Here is a 17,591-nt window from a genome sequence, read left to right as displayed (position 1 = left end):
ACTAAAAAAAAATCATTAAAAGATAAATCAAAATGCCAATATATAGAAAAGTATATTGAATAAAAACTTCATCTCACCCCGCTAAAAATAAACCACAATATGACCAGAAAAAAAGGAAAAAAATTATGGTCCTTAGAAAGTAAAAACACAAAATGAAATTATTTATTTTTAACCCCTTGGAAACCTAGGACGTAAATGTATGTCAAGTTCAGCAGGTAGTTCCCGCCCTTGAACGTACATATCTGTCCTGCACTGCTGTCCTGCACTCGCTGCTGTGCCGAGGTCCGCCGGTTTTTCCAAATCCGCCGGGTTTTCCAACGGCCACGCCCCCCATTTCCGTCGCATGAAACCTGGCGCTGATGCGACACAATCTGATCGCGTGCGCCCGGGGCAAAACGGGGCAAACCCGGGGCAAAACGGCGCAAAACGGTAATTTTTGGAAAACCCGCCGAAAATGATCGATTTGGGCCCTTAGTAAATGAGCCCCACAGAGTAGGATAGGACCTACATGTTGGTCTAGATCAGCGATGGCGAACCTATGGCACGCGTGCCAGAGAGGGCACGCAGAGCCCTCACTGCTGGCACGCGCCCCATCCTTCCAACCACTGCCAGGTGTGGACAACCACTGTCCACACCTGGTTGTCATGGCTGTTAGCAGTATCGGCGCTGACACTGCCTGCTGTCACTCTGATCACTGCAGCGCACAGGACGGTAAGCATCCCCGCGCTGGCAGCGTAATGATGTCATTACGCTGCCAGCGCTGGGCACCTTACTCTGTGTGCGCTGCAGTGATCACCCGGAGGAACACGGAGTCTGAGGTGAGTTTCTTTTTTTTTTTTTATTCAGCGCATCCGCGGGGGGAAAATTGATTAGCAGGAGGCTGATTTCCGGCCCGAAACTCACTGCACCCGCTACCACAAGCCCCCCCGCGCCCGAACCCCAGCCCGCTTCTTCCCGCTATCGCATATCTACCCCCCCCGCCCACACTCCGCACACTGCTGCAATTTGCCCACCCGAACTCCGGACGCTCTCACTACCCCCCCCCCCCAACTCCGGTCACTGCCCCCCATCACCCCCTCCCCTGGAACTCATAACCCCACTGCCCCGGACTCCAGATGCTGCATTACCCCCCCGCCCTAACTCTGGCCGCCCACCCTCTGCCCATCTACCCTACTGACCCCCCCCCCTGGAACAACAGACACCTGAACGTCTGCCTGCCAGCATGGCCGCCACCTTGGACAACCAAAGAGTAAGTAACATATGTATTTCTATGTATGTATTTATGTACTGTATATGCATATTATATATTTATATGTGCATTTATATATTTATACCTGTGTGAGGGCTTATTTTTTGCGTTACATATTTTACTTCTCATTTATTATTCCATGTCGTGTACTGGGAAGCTGGATTTTAATACTTTCGCTGTGCGCTCCAAATCATTTGTCTCCTTTATTCTTTGGTTCGGTAAAATCACAGAAAATACCAGATTTGTAGGTTTTATTGTGTTTTAATACTTTTTCAATAATTAAAACAGTGTACGAAAAAGAAAATAGTTTTGCCATCTTGTGACGCTAATAACTTTAGTGCACGGAGCTGGGGAGGTGTGATTTTTTTTGCTTAATGAGACGTTGTTTTCATTGCTACCATTTTGAGGACCTTTTGATAACTTTTTATTACTCTTTTATGTGATGTAAAATGGTGTAAAAGTGGCGTTTCAGTGTGTATAGGACTGCTGGAATCCGAGCTCAGGCAGTCCTGTGTAAATTGATTCTAAACGAAACCGTCAGTTTTCTGGTTAAATTGCCGTACTGGCACTTTGCGATAAGTAATTAGGTTTTGGGTTGCAGTTTGGGCACTCGGTCTCTAAAAGGTTCGCCATCACTGGTCTAGATCATGAATAAGTCTTGTAAACGAAACCCGTAGGTCGCATCCAACTCTGTGTGTTAATCGTGCATTTTAACACATATCAATAAAGAAGATTCATACTTTTTCATCGTCCATCTCTGAATATGTGTGCTGAGATCTTTCGCTTTTACTGCATGTTAAATCTGGCGCACGGTCCGACTGAGCACCGGAACCCCCTTATTTGTGTTGCATGATGCCTAGTGTGCCACAAAAGAGTCACATGGCACACTTATGTGGCGCAGACAATACAAAAAAGAACGTGCAAAGTCCAACAGAAAACTGGCGACCCTTGTGCAAGCCTTGTGTCAGTTTTGATGAATCTGCCGCACTCTACACGTTTCACAGGCAAACTGCCTATAGAACAGACTGCACAAGTTTTGATAAATGTGGGCCTATGGATAACAAATATAAGAAGATTATCACAGTCACGGTGCCTGGATCTATTAGGGCGGTTTCCCACGTGGCGTCTTTGTTGCGTTTATAAACACATCCAAAATGCAAGTTTTGGCCAAACCCCCTCCCACTTGCGTTTTGGATGCGTTTAAAAATGCGAAAAAAACGCCACGTGGGAAGCCGCCCTCAGGAAGTGTCCCAGGTTTAACATGATACATTGTGATGGTAGATTTTCATTGTATGACACTAACAAAACAAATTTATAAATCACTTATCATCCAAATTTTACTGACCTGTTATGATAAACTGTGCAAAATTGAAAAAAAAAATGTCTCATTTCTGCTCGGGTGTGGGTATTATTTTTCTTGTTGTGTTTTGTACCAAAATTGGATTCATTGTTTCAAATGATTCTTGTGATCATTTTTACTTTGACACAAAACTTTTAAAGTTTTGTGTTTCAAAAAAATTGATCACAAGAATTGTGTTTCTTATCATCCGGTCCAGATTTAATAAGATTAAGTCAATAAATTATAGTCAACACAAATGCTCGTTGTCAAAAAGTACAACTCGTTTCACAAAATAAAGTAATGTACAATGAATAAAATAAGAAAAAGTTCTAGCTTTTAGGAAAGGCAATAGGAAAATTGCTGTGAGGGTTGTGGATAGTGAGTGGGGCTGTGTACAGCGCTGCAGAACATGTTGGAGCTACACGATGGGGTTTCTCTCCCTCCCTGCAGGCACTGCAGTGTGAGCCGGCACACAAGGGGTTAGCGCTGTGGAATGCAGGAGTGTGGAATGTGCATGCAGATGAGACGGATGCTAATCTCATGCTAATGAGCCTGTGGCTGGGAACAGGCCGAGGTTATTGGCTTCCCCGGATCCTACTCCAGACGGCTCCGTGCTGCTTGTGCGAACCCCGAGCCGGGAGCCCCCAGACATGGCGCAGCGCAGAGCCGAGGGTGCGTGTGCCCTGCACTAGGGGCTGCCCGTGCCGCCGCCGCTGCCCGCTCCTGCCCCTTTGTGTACTTATGGAGGAGTTAGCAGGGGCTGATCACTATGCCTAGGAAGGGGAATGGGCAGCTGCCTCTACCGGATGGCTGGGAAGAAGCCAGAGACTACGACGGGAAGGTGTTTTACATCGACCACAACACCAGGCAGACCAGCTGGATCGACCCCCGGGACAGGTAGGTGACACCAGAGACACCCCGTGGTGCGCAGCCCCCTCCCGCCCTGTACATATGGACTGTTACACTGTACAGCTGTCGGACGGTGAAGTTGTATGTGAGCCCGGAGCCTGGGGGAGGGAGTTTGGGAAGAAAGACAGGCAGGGCAGGGGGAGGTGGCAGCACCGGCCAGGGGGGGCTCACATGGAGCAGTCACTTTGGGTAATGGGGGGGAGGAGTCTCCTCAGGAATGTGAGGGAAAAAATGTGGTGAGGCAACATAGAGCTGGGCCTGGAGGAGGGGGCAATGCTTTCCCACACTCCCAAAACTGTTGTGCTGCCCTTCACCCTCCAAGCGCTTCATAATAATATTATCTAGAAAGTATAATGTGTGCTGCGCCAGGGGAGAGATGCTGCAGGGTTGTATACACGTGTGCCATAGGGACTGGAGCGCCATTGTGTACTACAGGATAACCCCAGCGTACATTCATTGTCATACTAGTCCTAAGGAACCTCGTAGTGCACCGAGGCACGTCCTGGTCCTTGCACACCGGCCCGCCGAGGCACGTCCTGGTCCCTGCACGCCGGCCCGCCGAGGCACGTCCTGGTCCCTGCACGCCGGCCCGCCGAGGCACGTCCTGGTCCCTGCACGCCGGCCCGCCGAGGCACGTCCTGGTCCCTGCACGCCGGCCCGCCGAGGCACGTCCTGGTCCCTGCCCGCCGGCCCGCCGAGGCACGTCCTGGTCCCTGCCCGCCGGCCCGCCGTGGCACGTCCTGGTCCCTGCCCGCCGGCCCGCCGTGGCACGTCCTGGTCCCTGCCCGCCGGCCCGCCGAGGCACGTCCTGGTCCCTGCCCGCCGGCCCGCCGAGGCACGTCCTGGTCCCTGCCCGCCGGCCCGCCGAGGCACGTCCTGGTCCCTGCACGCCGGCCCGCCGAGGCACGTCCTGGTCCCTGCACGCCGGCCCGCCGAGGCACGTCCTGGTCCCTGCACGCCGGCCCGCCGAGGCACGTCCTGGTCCCTGCACGCCGGCACGCCGAGGCACGTCCTGGTCCTTGCACAATAATAATAATAATTCTTTATATAGCGCCTCCAGATTACGCAGCGCTGCACAGAGCTTGGTGCATACTGGCCCACCAGGGCACGGCGTAGTACTTGCATACAACCCGCATCCGAGGCACCTCGTGGCACTTAGATACCCTAGCATGTTACTGCACATACCAGTGTCACAGGATTCCTCATGGCTCTGTAGCTGCTGCTGGCACACAACTGCTGTCATGACTGGGATCACTGAGGCCTTTGCCTAGAAGTCTTTGTTTCAGATTTGGTAAATGAACGTGGTTGCAACAGAAGTAAACGTCGGGCAAAAAACTGTGAAAAGCTGCTGTGTGTGAAACCATTTGACACCTGTCAATACGTGAAATGTATGTGTGAAGGGAGGGCCTAAAGAAAAATAGTCCTCTTCTGGTTATTTACTGTCATCACTACTATGAGCAGATGTGTGATATTACCAGTGGGTTTGGTTTTCATATACACTGTAGAATGTTATATATAATAAGTATATATTACGGGCGTTATTACCAGTTATTGTGATGTATAACCAGTCCTCTGCTTTATGTGGCCTTGGGCTTTAATTTTTGGGGTATACTCACTTTTTTTATTGCTGCAATTTCTGTTCGGTGTGAACATATCCACGAGATACTGTAACTACTCAGAACTAAATTCATTCTAGCAACAATGTATCAAAAGAAGTCCGGAAACCGTCCAGACGATACATTACTTCCAGGCAGAAGATATGGACACAAGTTTGGATCACGAAAGTGGATTACAGTTTGCATTTATTGCTCTATCATAAAATCCTTTCCCTGAAAAGATTCTTTTTGTTTGTGAAAGGACTTTCTGATTTTCAGGATTGAATCTGTTCCACATCTTTAGATCACACAATATATCTCATTGTTTTGAGGCTACATTCAGACCGCCGTTGCACACCACTACATAGGAATATATGGTGCATGGTGTCGTATTCTGTAGAAAGATAGACACTATCTTCCTACAGGGTATGGAGCGGTACGGTGCCGCACGTGTGCTGCACTTTACCGGTCCCGTTGGGCGCCGCTGTATATCGGCCCCCCCATACGTTTGTGTGAATGTAGCCTTGGACTGGGCTCGCCTTGTGTTTTTTGTATACGCTCATCATATGGGTCAGGAAAGCTCCCGACGAGTACACATTGCCATATGCTGCCAAATAGAGGCATAGTTGATGGCTCTGTCTGACCACTATACATCGCATGTACTGAAAAAGGCAGGAATGGAAAGACATGGCAAGCTATTTCTTTCCATCCTGCTCCCTCCTGCGACGTATTCTCTCAGCGGAGGTAATAGAAGCCCAGAGCGGTGTATGCAGGGTATTGTATCCCTCCTCTAGGCGTGCATGAGCGCATATGTCTCAGCAGGAGTGATGTCACTATCCATATGTCACACCCCATACACCGCTAGTAGCCAATCACCAGCTACTGCCGATGTACATTCCTCCCTCAACGTATGGCACAAAACGTAATGTGAACCTAGCCTAATAATGTTGGGTTGTGCACAGCTACAATCTAGTGACATGAATGAGCGATGCATAAGGACCATCCATTTCAACTTATTATCCAGCAGTGATGACCCATCAATCTCCAGATATCTATTAACAATAACACGTAAAATTGTAACTCACAAAGCCATAGGCCAGTGATGGCGAACCTTTTAGGGACTGAGTGCCGAAACTACAAGCAAAAGCCACATGTGTTTCACAAAGTGCCAATTAGAGTAACTCCCAGGTTTTTAAATGTATTGGCATCCTGAGGACACCAATACAGTAGAAAGAAGGAGAAATTTGAATTATCATTCTTGTTCAAGGTCCCCTTAACATGATGTATCGCAGGTCCAGAGAAAGGGCTACAATCATAATCCGGCTCTGTCCACACCTCCTTGATCTTCCTGCACTTCAAGTCACTTTAAAATGGCGCTGAACGTGGCACGTCCTTGGCTGCCTGTGACTGCAGGAGGAGGTCTTGCTGAATGGTGACCTTTGCACTAGGGTTCGTTCAGAGAGGGCTTTGAGTGCCACTTCTGGCACCCGTGCCATAGGTTCGCCACCACTGCCATAGGCCTTTGGTGCGCTCTTTAGTAACTTCCTTTTATGTTATTGCCCTCTTGTGCTATGTGGCTGCATTTTGATATATCTGCATGAGATATGTGACAAGTCTCTATCTCTGTCATGTACCTCTGGAGCAGGCAGTTTACTACTACAAAATGAACTTTATACGATACCTCTAGACTCTTCTAAGCGTGCTTTCACATGCAGTTTTTTAGATGCAGTTTTTGATGCCCAAACTAGAAGTGGAGTGAAAAAAGAGGAGCAGTAGCACAATATGTATGTTATAATCCAAACCTGCTTTTGGATTACAATGGATTTCTGGATTACATCAGAAAAACTAAAATTGGGAACGCACCCTAATGCTGCTGTGCTAGATTAGGCTAAAGTTATGTACCTCAATGTTCCACGCTAGGTCTGCTATTATGAAGCTATCTATAAGTGATCATGATAATAGGACTGTTACTATTTTTTACAGGTAATAGCATGTTACTTTCTGATCTTATTTGGAGATGTTTGAAGTGGAGTCCCAGCCATTCTCCCTAACCCATGCAATGGTGCCAACGTTTACTAATGTATGTCTTTTCCTTCAATGTGGTATGAAGGATCAATTTTCACTCTTTATACCTTAAAGAAGACCCCCATCCCCCACAGAACTCCAACTCTTTGCATCTATAAAAAGATGCTGCTGCTCTGATTCTGGAACATTTTTGGAATTTTTTCTTTGGCTCTTACATTCCCAAATCAGTGTCCTTATTTTTTAAATCTCTACAGTGAAATGGGTGCCGCCAATCTGCCTGTCTCTGCCTAATTAGCATACATGGCTACTAAAACTACTCTGAAATTATGTAGCCAGGCTTCTGACTGTCAGATGGGTGGTCCGTGGTCATAGGCAGACAGATGGGTACCGAGATGAAATTAAATACATTGGAGATTTATATGGGTTGTACCAAGTACTGATCTGTTGGGACCTGCCACGAACATGATAAGGGACCACCACTGTTTGGAAGAATGGGGACCCATTTATTGAATGACGCACAAGTTGAGCATGCCTCTTGTTGCTCCATTAATTCCTTTATTTATATAGTGCACCCTGGTGCTTGCGGACTTTTGGGGGCTATTTTTGTGATCAGTGGCAGTCCTAGAATTCAGACCCCCACAATCAGATTTGCTTCCTCTGTCCTGTCCAGTTTGTAGTTCTTATTAACTGGGACACACAGAAATCTTAAAGTCTGACTCACTATCTCACGCAGCATATTTGTGTGATGAATATCTTTAGTGTACATCCAAATATATGTGGCTGTGTATTTATGTCATGGAGGAATAGAATCAATATAGTGATACATTCAGGCCATGCCACAGGAACCCCTGGTACAGGCGGTCCCCTACTTAAGGACACCAGACTTACAGACAACCCATAGTTACAGACAGACCCCTCTGACCTCTGGTGAAGCTTTCTGAATGCTTTACTATAGTCCCAGACTGCAATAATCATCTGTAATATGTCTGTTATGAAGCTTTATTGATAATTATTGGTCCCATTACAGCAAAAAATGTTTAAACTCCAATTGTCACTGGGGCCAAATTTTTTTTTGTCTGGATCTACAATTATAAAATATACAGTTTCGACTTACATACAAATTCAACTTAAGAACAAACCTCCAGACCCTATCTTGTATGTAACCCGGGGACTGCCTGTATATGGCAGCAGCCTATGTTGTGTAGCTGGGATCTATGTGTATGAGGCTGTGGTCAGCGTCCTCTCTTAGATCTCTGTGGCTTTAGTAAATGCCTGCACTTTGTATTGTGCTTTTACCTGTACCCACAAATAATAATATGGACCAATGGGTGCTATTTAAGAATAAGTGTTTAAATGTTTAGGTTATTTATGCAGTTTTTTTTTTATACCAAAACTAGAAGTTTATTAAATAAGAGATGTGTGTCTGTCCTCTCTGTTTATGGTGGTAAAAACTGCATAAGAAAACATGAATCTGGAAGATGGGTAGCACCCAGCTGTCAATATATTCATAAGCATCTAAAGGAAAATACATTAGTGAATTGTTACCTCTTGGGGAATATAAGTACAGTAGTTTGTATATGTCAGGAGAAAATGTATCCTAGAAACATGAAACCAATTGTCCTGAAAGGGAGAATCCCTTTCAGGAAAAGAAAGCCAAAGGCAAAACACCGGCGTCTCGTTCCCGATCGCAGGCGTTTCCATAGAAACGCCAATGCGATCGAGCCGAGGCCCGCCCCGGTGGGCGCGACTTTGTCTGCGTTTGCAAGCGCAGACAAAGCGCTACGTGTGGCGCCGGCCTAACTGAAAAATATATGCCAATGTAGAAAACTTTATTACATACAATACATTAAAAATTATTTAAAAACATCAAGGTGATAGCAGAGGAGGAAACAGGGCATCACCGGACAAAATGTGGAGCACCTTCCCGGACAGTGGAGTGTGACTTCTAATACTAGGGTAAGACTTGCACAATGTTGTAGCTTTGTGTTGGGAATTTGGTCGGTTGGACATTTGTACTTTACCTTGCATGTGACATTATTATACTGATTGCCCACACTCAAGTTCAGTCTATACCCCTTTATTTATGTACCCACTTTTTTCCACATTTTGTCCGGTGATGCCCTGTTTCCTCCTCTGCTATCACCTTGATGTTTTTAAATAATTTTTAATGTATTGTATGTAATAAAGTTTTCTACATTGGCATATATTTTTCAGTTTGGCTTTCTTTTGCTGAAAGGGATTCTCCCTTTGAGGACAATTGGTTTCATGTATAGCTATATAGCCACACTCTTAGGTGCAACATCTAGGGATCCACACTAGTGTTAAACAATATTGTAATGATCCCATCTTCCCTGTTCTAATATTGTGTCTTTGGGGTCCTAGAAACATATGGATCACCAATATAATGTTCTGGTGCCTCTGGTTAGAGGCAAAGACAAGTACAGACAGTGAGCTGTGATTGGCAACTAGAAATATTCTGACTTTCAGGCAGCTTGATAAATCTGCACCGATATCTTGGTTCCAGCGGTGCTTGGAGATCTTCAAATACTAGTAGATCCTGATTTTCATGTGATGGATCCAATGATCCTGCTCTATTACTCTTATAATTCAAATTGTTAAGGGATATTAAAATTGTGGGGGGTTTTTTTTTTGGGGGGGGGGGCTGCTGCTTATGCATTTGGGGTAGACAATCTTATTCAAACATGTTTGTGGGCAGATTTAAAATGCCTTAATAATATCTGCAATTCTAACAGTATCTGTGTTGGATCTCTTACCTTGGAACCAGGACAATCCATTGTTTGTACCAGAAACACATGGCGGACATTTACTTAAAGTGTCGGTGTCTGCACTCGGCTTTGTTACCGACCTGCTCTGGGAAAGAAGATACACATTTAATATTGTAGAGCTGTGCAGAGACATTTCTGGCGCCGAGACCATTTTCTGTCCCTGGGACCAAAATCTGTCCCTAGCACCAGAAATGTGTCCAACAGTCCCTGCTAGACCAGTTTTCTTTTGGTCTACTTTCCGCCGGTTTACAGCGCCCAAAAAGGGCTGCGACACATATTAATTGTGTCTGAGTTTCCACTTCGCCAAAGCCACGCCCCTTTTCGGAGAAGAGTCGGAGCAGACGGAAAAAGTCATTTTATCTGGCGCCGCCAGCTAATAAATAAGTCTGAGAGCAGAATATGTGGTGAGAGCGCCACAAAACTGGCGGAAACGCCATAGTAAATGTCCCCCATTGTGATACAATTCAACTTGGTAGCTGAGGCAGATTAAGGTGGGCCCAAGGTTGTATGGAAATTGTGTCTTCAAAGGTCCTGAAAGATATCTTGAATACATGTGTGTTTAGAGCAGGACCGCAAGTATGAGGGTTTCTTTATAATCTTTACAGAGCAGTACCCACCTTTTAATGGGTGTTCTGACAGCCTTGTGCTACTGCCCATTGCATCCATAATATTAATATGTTACTGCTTGATCACTAGTTACTTGTGTCTTTCAATTTGGTCTGCAGACTTTTACTGTAGTTTTCCCTCTTTGTAATATTCAGATTTACCACACATCTCCAATGTGGACACAAACTAATAACTATGCATCAATATTTTTATTTTAGATTGCTTACTTCATTACATATCAAGAAGCTTGCTTTAGAGCTTGCTTATTTGCAAACTCTGAGCTGCATGGCTGTTTTTTTTGTTTGTTTTTTTTGTTTTTTTAGGCTGCAGTGAGCGGCTGTGTGTTAGGACGCCGAGGCTGCAGTGAGCGGCTGTGTGTTAGGACGCCGAGGCTGCAGTGAGCGGCTGTGTGTTAGGACGCCGAGGCTGCAGTGAGCGGCTGTGTGTTAGGACGCCGAGGCTGCAGTGAGCGGCTGTGTGTTAGGACGCCGAGGCTAGAGTGAGCGGCTGTGTGTTAGGACGCCGAGGCTGCAGTGAGCGGCTGTGTGTTAGGACGCCGAGGCTGCAGTGAGCGGCTGTGTGTTAGGACGCCGAGGCTAGAGTGAGCGGCTGTGTGTTAGGACGCCGAGGCTGCAGTGAGCGGCTGTGTGTTAGGACGCCGAGGCTGCAGTGAGCGGCTGTGTGTTAGGACGCCGAGGCTGCAGTGAGCGGCTGTGTGTTAGGACGCCGAGGCTGCAGTGAGCGGCTGTGTTTTAGGACGCCGAGGCTGCAGTGAGCGGCTGTGTTTTAGGACGCCGAGGCTGCAGTGAGCGGCTGTGTTTTAGGACGCCGAGGCTGCAGTGAGCGGCTGTGTTTTAGGACGCCGAGGCTGCAGTGAGCGGCTGTGTTTTAGGACGCCGAGGCTGCAGTGAGCGGCTGTGTTTTAGGACGCCGAGGCTGCAGTGAGCGGCTGTGTTTTAGGACGCCGAGGCTGCAGTGAGCGGCTGTGTGTTAGGACGCCGAGGCTGCAGTGAGCGGCTGTGTTTTAGGACGCCGAGGCTGCAGTGAGCGGCTGTGTGTTAGGACGCCGAGGCTGCAGTGAGCGGCTGTGTGTTAGGACGCCGAGGCTGCAGTGAGCGGCTGTGTTTTAGGACGCCGAGGCTGCAGCGAGTGGCTTCTAAGGTTTCGGAGAAGCACCTTGTGTAATATGCCGTGCATTCCTGGCATGTGACACAGCAGGGTAAACAAGCTGCTATGTGTATGTTGTGGTTACACAGAATAGGCAGCGATGTGTCAGTGGCGAGGTGACATACCTGTGACTGGAATGTGCTCTATAACACGGCTAACCTTACACTGCACTATGACCGCAGTCACCTGACCCTGGAACAATGCTTTTACTCCTTTTTAAAACCTCCATTTGGCATGTTCACTATATTGACTACGGAAAGGACCGAGAAGTCATTGGATGTATGATACAACTTGGGACACAATCCTGTGTAAAACTTTGTGTACACTCCTTGGCTCTTCATCATGAGCGTTACATCCATTTATGTACTGAAATACTCTTTTCTATAGGCATTGCTTTAAGGTGTGACATAGTCATTTCTGTATGGATATATACGAATATAGTGCACAGGCCTGTATACAGAGGCACACGCATCCTCGGGCTTCCCGCAGAGCTGAAACTGCACCTTTATGTGCCATAAACCTTTAAGAATTGCTCTAACAATGCTGTTTGGCTTTGGCTCATAAATGGCTTTGGATGAATAGGCAGTCAGGTGTTATCAGGGAAACTTTTATGTGACACTTTTGTGTATTTTATGTCTTTATTATCATTGCCCTAATCACATTTTTCCGTCACTGTGCAAATATACATGGAGAGATAGCCACGTTAAAGCCTCATACATACATTCATTGGAAAGTAAAAACTGATAAATACTTTTGGCTTCGCCAGTGTTTACCGACCTTTGGAAATGCACCTTTTTATAGTATTTTAATCAGAAGGTTTACCAAGACGGACCACGGCTAAGTTTGGATCGTCTGTGAACTGTAGCCATAGGTCAGGAGTGAGAACACAACCCCTGATCGATCTGTAGGATATGTGGTAAGTGTCTGATAGCCTCGAGCCACCTCATTCTTCCTCTTTCTTTGACCACATGGAGAAATTTGAATTTCAACAATTAAAACATTTCCCCAATTAAGAGTTCTAGTGTAGGACGGTTTCAGCTGTTTCCATTAATCCTATGCTAAAGCTCCACTCATACATATCCTACCTGAATTTAAGGGGAGGAGGTTGGGGACTCCTATTCTGTGATTAGAGGGGTCCTCCGTACTGGAACATCCTATCCTGTAGATACCGTATATACCGGCGTATAAGACGACTTTTGAAGACAGAAAAATCTTCTGTCTTCTCTGGGGTCGTCTTATACGCCGGTAATCGTCTTATACGGCGGGTCCCGGTGCATGGAGAGGGCTCACGGGCTGAGCCCTCTCCATAGCCGGTAAGTCTTTGCTGCATATTGCAGCAAAGGCTTACCGGTAACACCCGCGATCGGTGCTAGCACCGATCGCGGGTGTTTGCACAGCGATGGCTGCCGGCAGCCTCAAAAAGACATTGGGGTGCATATTCACCCTCCGTTGGCCCCGATGTCCGCGCGGATCGTCTTCCGTGCAGTCTTCTTTCTTCTGCTGGGCGCCGCCATGCTTTTCCCCGGCGCCGCCAGTGTTCTCCCCTGGACGCCGCCTAGTATGACGCGCCGCTGCTGACGTCATACTAGGCGGCGTCCAGGGGAGAACACTGGCGGCGCCCGGCACGAAGTTAGTGAAGACAGAAGACGGGCGCCGAAGCCAGAAGAGTACCCACGCGGACATCGGGAGAGCAGCGCTGCAGGTCGGGGCCACCGGAGGGTGAGTATATAAGTTTATTATTTTCTATTAATGCTGGGCTGGCTGGATACTACTGGGGGCAGTGCTGTATACTACTGGGGGCAGTGCTGTATACTACTGGGGGCAGTGCTGTATACTACTGGGGGCAGTGCTGTATACTACTGGGGGCTGTGCTGTATACAACTGGGGGCAGTGCTGTATACTACTGGGGGCTGTGCTGTATACAACTGGGGGCTGTGCTGTATACTACTGGCGGCAGTGCTGTATACTACTGGGGGCTGTGCTGTATACTACTGGGGGCAGTGCTGTATACTACTGGGGGCTGTGCTGTATACAACTGGGGGCTGTGCTGTATACAACTGGGGGCTGTGCTGTATACAACTGGGGGCTGTGCTGTATACAACTGGGGGCTGTGCTGTATACTACTGGGGGCTGTGCTGTATACTACTGGGGGCTGTGCTGTATACTACTGGGGGCTGTGCTGTATACTACTGGGGGCTGTGCTGTATACTACTGGCGGCAGTGCTGTATACTACTGGGGGCTGTGCTGTATACTACTGGGGGCTGTGCTGTATACTACTGGGGGCTGTGCTGTATACTACTGGGGGCTGTGCTGTATACTGCTGGGGGCTGTGCTGTATACTGCTGGGGGCTGTGCTGTATACTGCTGGGGGCTGTGCTGTATACTGCTGGGGGCTGTGCTGTATACTACTGGCGGCAGTGCTGTATACTACTGGGGGCAGTGCTGTATACTACTGGGGGCAGTGCTGTATACTACTGGGGGCTGTGCTGTATACTACTGGGGGCTGTGCTGTATACTACTGGGGGCTGTGCTGTATACTACTGGGGGCTGTGCTGTATACTGCTGGGGGCTGTGCTGTATACTACTGGCGGCAGTGCTGTAATGGTAATGTTGTTGTTGTATACCTTATGTTTATGAGCGACAGTTTTCCTGCTATATACCTGCATGTCATAAGAATTTACATTAAAAAAAGGACCATGTTCAATTCAAATCTGTTTTTTTTTTAATTTTTACCGGTGTTTTGTATGCGTTGGAAAAGGGGTAGTCTTATACGGCGAATATAAACTCTATATTTTAAACAGGAAAGTAGTCTTATACACCAGGTCTTCTTATACGCCGGAATATACGGTAGATGGTTGTTTAGAGGTGCACTAAAAATACTCAATGTAACCAAAATGACTTGAGCTTTGGCGTAATCCAGTGCACGACTTTACTTTTAGGAACCTATAATTTATGTGTTAATATCAACATGGTTATATACACTGACAGTGAAGTGCTGTTGTTCAGTGAGTTGTGAAAATATAGGGACTGAAACCCCTACAGCTGTTCTACTAAAATCCTAGTTATGTACAAAAACAGTAATGTTATGGGGTTTTATTTAAACTTGTTTTCCACCCAACAATGATGATGTTAGTTGCTGGATCGTTAGACCCATGGTCGGGATAAGATATGCAACCATAATACAGGCACAAATAATCACATCTGTCAACTATGTAAACTGACATAAAGGTGGCCATTCACCCTAGACTAGTCTTATCTTTCCATACAATATCTATGGGGTTGTCCTGCAGATGCTCGGAGAAAGAATTGTTTCCAATTGTTATAGAAGGGGGCATGACATAACCTGGGAGAGCACACTTAATTCTATTGTGCTGGATCTTCAATAATTGGTTCACATGCATGAAGATGAGAGCAGATGGACACAAAAATACATTGAGCCAGAGAAAGCGAAAGGATGACCCTGCCTGTGAGGGCTCACAATCTTTATGGGGAGGTAGATGGAGTTATTAGGTGAGGGAGCATATTGTAGGCAGTTCTAAGCAGCTAAGTTCTGGGGTTACATTTGGAAGGTGGGGGACAGTCTGACAGGATTAGGTAGAGTGTATGGGGGTATATGTACTGGGAAGCAGAAGGGCTTGTGAGGATCAAAGATTTTTTTTGTGAGATGTTATTGGCCGTTTAGGTACAAGATATATGATGATGGTGATGGCCTTGTGTGTCCATGGTATTTTTAATTGACTCCGTTGTGCAATGGGAGTAAGTGGAAAGACTGGCAGAGAGGAGAGGCAGAGGAGAAACATGCAGAGATGGATTAGCCAGGCAGCAGAGTTAATGAAATATTGGAGGGGACGTATATGGGAGACAATAGAGAATAATGTTGCAGTAGCCCAAGCGGGAGATGAAGAGGGCATGGACTAAATTGAAATGGATCGATTGTAAGAGATGTTCTCAAGGTGGAGATGGCAGGTTGTAGTCAGTCTCTGGATGTGGAGCCTTAAGGATAAGTCGGTCAAAGGTCACTCCAAGGAAGAAGACATAGGTGATTGGAAAGAGTGTGGATCCCTTAAGTATATGATGATGTATTAGCTCATCGTTTCAATGTTTTGTTCTTCTACTGGATTTTATGGAGGATATGTGTGTGGTATCCTGTATGGTGATGGAGTACGAGTGTCCTCTGTGCTGTTTACTCCTTTCTTTACTTTCTACTAATGAGTTGTGCTTACACTATTAGGAGACGCTTCCTTTGTTCTCACTATTTGTGCTCCTGTGGAGCGTCAAAGTTATTCTCTTCTAATGTGGTGATACCGAGATAAGATCCCCAGGTAAGCAGAGCTATATTACTGTGCTTGCTTCATTTCATTATTTTGAAGCATTGGTTACTTTAGCACCAATTTATTCCACATCACTGTAGAATATTTCATCTTCCCATCATATGTACAATAACAGAACTTTTAATTGGCAGCCATTTAAAGGTGTTGTGCTCTGTTTTATTGTTCAGAACATGCTAATAAAGGTGTCTAGGGGCCCTCACCAGCCATGAGAATGGGGATCCTGTTTCCCTTAATGGTGTGCATGCGCTATTCACTGCCTATGGGAGTGTTGAAGATGGCGGAGAATGAATGAATCAGCAGGATACATGACCAGCTGTAATACCAATCGGAGGAAGGAGATCATTGAGTCAGATCTCCATAGATCTATGGATAATCTGTAGTAGCTTTATAAATAAAGAATTATTATATTATTAAAGTTCAGTTTCAGTGGATTGCATAGTATGAAAATCAGATTTTAGGGGGTTGGCTGAGAGGTGGTAGAGAATAGAACAGGGGTTCAGGAAGTAAGGAGATAAAAAGGAGCTTAGAGACTGGTCAGTAGTTAACAGCACTGGATGGGTCCAGGGAAGGTTTCTTCAGTAATGGGGTAACAGCAGCATTATTGAAAGAAGAGGCAAAGACGCCGATGGAGAGTTTGAGAAGTGACTTCTGGGGAGATGTGAGGGGATGGGGCAGGTAGTGGGACGAGAGGAGCCTGGACACTTCTTCTTCGGCTCAAATCAAGAGACCAAATAGGGTGAGGTACCGGACGGAAGAGGATTAATTAATGGAATTAGTAGATTGGAAAATTATTTCCACTCAGTTTTTATCTTTAAAGTAGGTGGCCAGGTCTACAGCCCCAAGGCCTGTGACAGGAGGCTGCAGCTTAGTTGGTAATATCTCTGACCTAAAATCTGCAGGATCATGGTAAAGCTTAGACTAGAAAAGGTTGTCTGACTGTGGGACAGAACATATGGCCCATTATAAGGACAAATCCTAGACTTCTTTATCTCTGCTCTACTTATTAGCTTGATGCGCTGGTGTAACAGATGGCATATGGCTCACATTTTATTTTATTTTTAACGTTGTTCTTACAAGCATTACAATGCTTCCGGTGTATAGGCTGAGAGTAGCCATAGACATATACTGGCAGGTGCGGCCATTCTTTTTGCTGTCTTCTGCACAGTGTATATTACATCCTGCAGAAAACGGGATGGAAAAATGCAGCAAGTCTTTCTACCTGCTCCCTCCTGCTGAGCAACGTATGAATGCATCCTCCGGCCTCCGCTGAGCATACGCTCTGGGAGGTTCCCAATGATGTTGCTGTTCATATAAGGCCTGTTACATCACTGGGGAGCTGGGGGAATTGCTGGCTTGAACTTATCCCACTATATAGTGGGTTACCGTGAGATAGATTCTAGCCCTACATTATAAGGACAGGTTGGTAATCCTTACAACAGAGGGTCACAACGTGGGGTTTATTCTGGTATAGGGGCCGTTTTTAATACAGATGATTTAACTATGAAAGTGCTGTGGCATATGATGGTGCATTATAAATAATTAATAATAATATTGAACAGTGATGCATTCTGCTTCTCCACAAG

At 46.4% G+C, this 17,591-nt stretch overlaps 1 protein-coding gene across 1 annotated transcript in view; it reads left to right on the top strand.

The window, feature by feature from the left end:
* The first annotated feature begins 3,116 nt into the window (after positions 1 to 3,116).
* The window catches only part of WWC2 (WW and C2 domain containing 2), a 113,945-nt gene continuing 99,470 nt past the window's right edge, over positions 3,117 to 17,591 (top strand). Inside the window, exon 1 of the mRNA XM_072123366.1 lies at positions 3,117 to 3,485. Within this exon, the coding sequence (XP_071979467.1) occupies positions 3,358 to 3,485 (128 nt within the window). The 5' untranslated portion in view covers positions 3,117 to 3,357. The remainder of the gene's footprint in view (positions 3,486 to 17,591) is intronic.

This window comes from Engystomops pustulosus, chromosome 1 (genome assembly GCF_040894005.1).
Source record: "Engystomops pustulosus chromosome 1, aEngPut4.maternal, whole genome shotgun sequence".
NCBI lineage: Eukaryota > Metazoa > Chordata > Amphibia > Anura > Leptodactylidae > Engystomops > Engystomops pustulosus.
The sequence above is the reverse complement of the archived record's forward strand: the minus strand, read 5'-3'. Positions and strand labels throughout refer to the sequence as shown.